This window comes from Gouania willdenowi, chromosome 24 (assembly GCF_900634775.1).
Source record: "Gouania willdenowi chromosome 24, fGouWil2.1, whole genome shotgun sequence".
In the NCBI taxonomy this organism is placed as follows: Eukaryota; Metazoa; Chordata; class Actinopteri; order Blenniiformes; family Gobiesocidae; genus Gouania; species Gouania willdenowi.
In genome coordinates, this window is record NC_041066.1 from 14,307,657 (window position 1) to 14,314,287 (window position 6,631).

At 43.3% G+C, this 6,631-nt stretch overlaps 1 protein-coding gene across 1 annotated transcript; it reads right to left on the reverse strand.

The window, feature by feature from the left end:
• Positions 1–540: 540 nt before the first annotated feature.
• On the reverse strand, positions 541–5,772 carry bmp2b (bone morphogenetic protein 2b). The gene is made up of 3 exons (XM_028439458.1): positions 5,385–5,772; positions 4,203–4,570; positions 541–1,710 (listed from the first exon to the last, which is right to left on the reverse strand). Exons 2-3 carry the CDS (start codon positions 4,555–4,557, stop codon positions 809–811), a joined length of 1,257 nt encoding a protein of 418 aa, XP_028295259.1. The 5' UTR covers positions 4,558–4,570; positions 5,385–5,772; the 3' UTR covers positions 541–808.
• Positions 5,773–6,631: the final 859 nt, after the last annotated feature.

Genomic DNA, 6,631 nt, shown 5'->3' on the forward strand with positions numbered 1-6,631 from the left:
AGACCTTTTACAGAAGCGCTGCAGTTTCACGTTTTTCATCCTACAATATTGGTTGAGAGCAGAATAAACACAGGAACAGCTGGAAGAGCCTTCCCATGGATCTTTTTCAGTGACATGCAATGCCTAAAAACATGCCCTGCTGCTTTCCTAAGCCTCCCGTGGGAGTCTATCATATTTGTGGGCATGTAAATTGTCCTGTGATGTTGCTTTGACCTGCAGTTCATTACACACACTCTTGTCACTCTCAACTTGTGTAGTTTTGGCTCTCCGATTACATTTTACACAAACAGTTCAGTGCTTGGTTTGCAATCAGCACAGCCTCTAGCCATGTGTTTTGTTTTCGCCGATACTTTCTGTCAGAATTTAAAACCTACTCACGTCATCAACAACATGGCTCCCACATCTGTGGCTGGTGTTGGAAAACTAGAGTCACCACAGGGATTTTCGTAATGATAAATACACATTATTTATTTACAAATAAAGTGGTTATAATAGAAATAAATACAAAATAAAAATCTGAGCATTATACTTCATGTGGTATTGCACCCATTTCAAAATGTACATCAGAAATACATTTTTAAAACCAATAAAGGAATGTTCCTTTGATTAAAATATTTATTTTTTTTCCCCAACTTTATGTAGACATAAATATATTTATATATTTTTCTTCTTCCACAATAGCTCTGTTTTGTGTTTCTTTCTTATAAATAAATGTCTTCATTGGGAAACTGGGTGTCCATGATGACCTCTGATCTGTCACAGTCTCTCTTGCTCACTGTGTCTTCCCCACTCTGTGGAAAACTGTCTTTCACCTGCAGCCGCAGCCCTCTACCACCATGTCCTGGTAGTTTTTCAGAATGACTTTCTCATATTCGTCCAGATAGAGCAGGGAAATGGGGCTGAGATCTGTGGGCACACAACAGGCTCTGGGGATATTTGAGTTGACTGAGTTGACTAGTGTCTGCACAATGGCGTGGTTGGTAGAATTTAGGTGATCTGCTAAAGGAAAAGGACACTCCCCGTGACAATAAAAGGCATGGTAGCCAGGGGGTGCCACTATCCACTCATTCCATCCCACATCACTAAAGTCCACATACAAAGCGTGCCTCTTGCAGCTTGCCTTATGCTGGTGCTTTCTGCGCTGTTTGCGGAGCGCTGCTTGCCTTTTTTCCCGCGTATGGAGCACTGAGTCCCCTCGACCGTCATGGCTGTATGTTACCAACAGAGGCCGAGCCTGGGGCCACGAGTCCTGGTCCTGGTGCAGGGACCGGCTCACCCTCACATGCCTATTACGTTTATGGACGTGCTCGCCATCCTTCTGCTCTTCCCCTGGGTGAAGCACTTCCACCATGAAGCCATGATTGTGGCTTTTCCCGGAGGTCCACTGAAATACAGCTGGACTGACGTCAAAGCTTTCCCAGCGACTTAAGGAGTCCTGCACCAGCCGAGTGTCCAGCAAACGTACCAGAGGTTCTGCTCCGTGAGCACCAGGGACACTGAATATCTCATAAATGTTGATACGATGAAAGCCACCTGCTGGAGCGTTTTCACCTGTGCTGCTGTTGGTAGAGGTTGCAGTTCCCATAACCTGATCCCTGTAAATGCGTAGCTCTGCAGAGGAGATGAGCTCTTCCGCAGGGACGGATGTGAGATTGAAGTAGAACTGCTGGGTTGTTTTGCCTTTCAGGCTGGCCAGGGCCTCCAAAGCCTCTGCAAAGGACAACAGAAGTACATTAATAATCAACAGAACTACAGTGCGTTGTCACAATTTACAGAAATTAGCAGTTTGTGTACTTTATTTATGACTGTATGAAATTCCTCGTGTGTATAACGTACATTACTTGGTCAATAAAGTTGATTCTGATGAATGGGAACATTTTTAATTTGACGGAGGTTGGTGGTGATGTCGTCACAAAATAGCAGTTACTCTTCTGTGGCTATAGATGTTGATTACCTCCACTAGTACACTTGTCATGCTCATGAATAATGGCTCCTGTCTGTATGTTGAATTTCTAATTCAAATTGTGTTCTGTTTGTAAAGAAAATGCACAAATGTATAAAATATCAACTATAATTCCCACTGCAAATATTAAACTTTAAAGCACAAAATATATATATATATATATAAATTATAGTCAGATTGAATTTTTGTAACTACACAAAGGCCTGAATATTTTTCTTCCTTTATTGTACAAATGAAAAGCATAGATTTCATTGGCATTTCCCTTTGTAAAGCACAGTAAGAGGCAGAAGGGGTGCAATTTCCTTTGAGTTAGCTCCACTTTGAACCTATTACTTATGGAGATCTTAGATAGTGTATAGACACACTTTGGTATGTTTAGTAAAAGGAAGTAAACACAAACCTCAAACTCTTTGCTTTTTCAAAGGAGCCATTTAGGAAATTCCACCATCTCATCCTAAACCTCCCTCCAGAGGCACAAAGACCTCAATTAGGCCCATCACTCCTCATTTGATGTGGGAAACCCCCTTGTCTCCTGTTCTCTCTCCCCTGTCCCCGATCTCTCTTTCTTTCCTTCCTCAGTCCCCTAAATCCCCCTCTCCTTCTGTTCTCTTATCCCAAAAGCCACCCCCCCCTCCACCCCGACTCCTCTGTCACTCTTTCTTGGGTTTTCTTCTTCAACGTTCTCACCCTCAGTGTCTTTCCCGCTCTTAAAATAAGGTCTGTGTGAACAAGTCAAAGCTTGTCAAAAACGTGTGGACCACAGATATGAGTATATCAACATTCCTAATTTCTTTTTGTGCTGCATGCCAAAACAAAAGATAAAGGCTAATGTTGGGTCGTTCATCAGAGACCTGTCTCTGGCAGCCACTTCCTGTCTAATATAGTGGAAATGTTCTGCTTGGCATGGGTAATTGTTATTTTTGAAAAGTGATAGCAAAGAAACTAATTATCTCAGTGAAAGGAATATCAGACGCAGGCAGATGCGATCAAAGATAGAGCGCGATGTGCAGCATCTATAATGGAATATAAATACATGCTTTTTTTAAAAAAAAAAATGTAATAAGAAATAAGCCTCAATTACACTTCTTTTATGGAGGGCCTAACCATCATGTCCATCTTCCCACTTTTAAAATGGAAGTAAACACAATCATGTACAAACAGTCTAAACAAACTGGCAATGGCCAGTGGTCTCAAGGTGTGTTGGCCCTGTGTGTAGGTTTTCCACCAGGAGTCTGGCTCCCCAAGCCAACTTGTCTTTTTTGTAGTGTATCGGAGCAGCCATTTGGTGTCATTGCACTAGTCCTCTGGAGGGAACCCAAGCAGCCACTCCACCACCTCTCTGACTCACCCCTGGTGGAAACTTCCCCAGTCAAACACGTAAGACTCTGTATGAAGACTGTGTGAGGTGCCCCTATTTACCCAGTTACTTGTATGAAGTAAAAACTGGAACATGCAACATAGGAAGCGAAACGGTCAATATTTTAAATTTATTTTTAATATCAGGGAAATAATTCACCTTAAACAGTGTTTCCCCCCCATTAACTACTAGAATGAATGAAAGCAGCTCGCCTGTTTATAAAGAAATATATAGTAATTTAAACGTAAACTACATTTTCTCTGCGCGTATCAAGCATATCTATGTGTATGGTGTTAGTGGAACGTGCGTAATGACGCGCAGCACGCACTGAGAGGTGACCAAGAAAGAATACCCCTCCTTTCTCCTCGTGACCAAAGACTAATTTCAGTCTTGTTAAAAATGAGTCAGAATCCAGTCTGACACGGTGACTTTGTCATAATGCGTGTTAGTATAATGTCATGCCGTATGTTATTGAAGTAACGGGGCGATGACTATCACCTGCACACAGCCCTTTATTCTGCTCCTGTGGTGCGTGTCTGGAAAAACTGTTTTCAGGTCCCACGTAAACACCATCAATTATTAAGAAACAAATCAGCCCGCAGGTACCACCGCCCCCTCTTTTTTTCTTTTATTTTTAAAACCCATGACAGCCGCAAAGTGGATGTTTGTTCACATGATGCATCGCTGCGTTATTTTGGTTTGGAAATGTGACGTTTTTAATCTTTGACGCGTGTCACCTTTTAACTGACAAAAAAGCTCCATGAAACAACTCTGAAGTGGAGTGTTGACGCACTGAGTCATGGTTAAATATAGGTTTGGGCTGTCTGAGAGAGCCGGGGCAGCTCTCTGGCTGACAGGTAAAGGTATGTCACTAATACATACCTTCATGGTGAAAGCTTCTAATCGTGTTGGCCCTGCTGGCGGCTCTCTCTGCGTGCTTCCCCATGCTTTTGGGTCGTTTGCTGCTGTGGTCTCCGTTCGCTGAGTGCATGCGGTAAAGGTCCACCATGTACTGCGGCACCACAGCTTGCTTGCTCGGGGTCGGCCTGCGGGCCAGTCCAAACATATTGAGAAGCCGAAGCTCAAACTCGTTGAGGAAGTTTTCCGAGCGCTGTGGAGTTTGCTTCCCAGACTCGCTGTACTTCCTCCGGCCCACCTCTGGGATCAGTCCCGTAGCACCTTCCAGCAACACCTGAGCGAGCAGCAGTACCATGAGAGAGCGGACCACGGCGACCATGATCAGTCAGTCCCTGTGGAGAAAGTGGAGGTTCCTGTCAGTACACAGGTGCTGCTGAGGTTTTTTGGACAACGCAGATGCTTCAGTGCTGCTGCGTTGGCCAACCTGCGTGTGATCCCCCCATAGAGGGGAAATAATTGAAGGAGAGCAGCTTGAAAAGGGAAGACACCTCTTTTCTTTGAAGTAGGAAAAAAGATGAGACAGCCCCACTGGCAATATTGCGTCTATGTGAGACACTTTGGTCTTAACATGAAGTAAAAAAAAAAAAAAAAAAAAATCAAGGCGAGGATGAGAAACAAATAAAAGCCTGGCAAATCAAACGAGAGGGCCAAATTAGAGAAGATGAGAGTTCAGTGAAGTTGTTTTAAAAAAGAAACGAAATGACCACAAAACGCATTGAAGAATCCAGTGAAGAGTTCAAATGCTCAGCAGACGGAGTAGAGCTGCGAGCGTCTGTTTGCAGAAGCTTTGGCGGTCATGTATAATCATAAGGGATAGAGTTACTTCAAGAAGGCTCGCAGGTGTTAGATCTGACGTGCCCATCAGAGCCAGCTGTACCCGGGACATCAAAAGTAGAATATCGTCATATCAAGAACTTGTTTTTGAACAGTTTTGGGTCAAGTTTACTGCTTTTAAACATGAAAACACCAACTTTTACGCACCATTTCCTTCAATCTAACTTTTACGCACCAGTCCGTTAATTTAACTTTTACGCACAGATCTGTAATCAAACAAATACGTGTATGATCACAGACGTGTTTGATTTTTAACTTTTTATTCATGAGTTTATGAAAAAGATGTCACCAATGTCAAAATTAATTCGTTACCTGACGAGGAAGAGCTGTGTCCGGTCGTCCTTCCACCCTTCAGGCTCCAATAAATTCCACATTAATTCTCGTTTAATCCACGCTGCTTCTCCACGGGGGACCAAAGACAGCCTTTACCCTTCTTCGATCGCCTCTCACACATATTCTCACCCGCTGCTGCAGGTCGGGTTAAAGTCTTGCTCGGAACGGAAAGTTTAAAAAAAAAAAAAAAAATGTCTACAAGGAAGCGACGACGCACAAGCATAACCGAACAAACTTCACAAGAGTTTGAGGGAACATCCTCAGAGGAAAAGAGTCTGCTGAGAGCAGGAGGTGCTGTGCGCTGCTGCTGAGGCTGTCTGGAGAAATACGCGCACTGAGGGACTGCGCTGCTCCTCTGTGCGCCACACTGCGGATCCAATTGATTGGTGCTTTCTCTTCCTCCAGCGACGCTTTTTAGTCGGGCAGTGATGTCACCGAGGGGCTGTCAATCATTTGTCCACTATCAAGCGCCTCCTGCGGACCCTTCCACTCTGCAGACGCCAGACTTTTTCCACTAACAGTCATTTGTCAAACACACACATTATAGTGGTGAGGAGAACCTCCTTTTCATGTTGATAAGCTTTGACCCACTTGGATCTTTATTTTCCCCAATGTTTCCATTGAAATGCAGAATTATCTCTTTATATAGCCCTAACCCCCATCACACTTTATATTTATATTTATTTATTTTTTTACTTTGTGCTGGCTTCAGTAAAAATCCTGGAAACTCAGGTTGTATAAACTTAGACAGTCCACAGCTGAAGCCACTGCTTTCACATATAGCAACAAGCTGTTTACACAGAGCTTATAAATACCACCAGATACATCTTGTTGCGCACTCCGAGCGGTGAGACATTTATATACATTTGACCACACGCAGAAGAAACCGAGCAGCTCCAGAGGTTTCTTTAAGCAGATAATTGATCCTGAGGCGTTGATCACACATGTTTGTCTTTAAGATTAATGCTAATACACAATGACAATATAATGTGTTGCTTTTGTTGTTTTAAAGGATTATGTGCTGCAAAGGGAGTGACACATTTTCACCTGGTTTAATGGAGGCCGTCACCTTGTATATGCTCCATTTAATATATTTTACAATTCTCAGTGTTTTATCACTACATCAGGGACAGACTTGGCTCCTGTGAATTGCTGCTTTCTGTCTGAGAGCCATGTGCGAAACAGCATGTGAGGGCGATGGAGAAACTTCTCATTTCGAAACACAA

Coding starts and splice junctions, on each gene's coding strand:
- bmp2b (XM_028439458.1), bottom strand. CDS start 4,557: ATGGTCGCCGTGGTCCGCTCTCTCATGGTACTGCTGCTCGCTCAGGTG. Junction 1,711..4,202: donor TAGAAGCTTTCACCATGAAG/GTATGTATTAGT, acceptor TGTCCTTTGCAG/AGGCTTTGGAGGCCCTGGCC.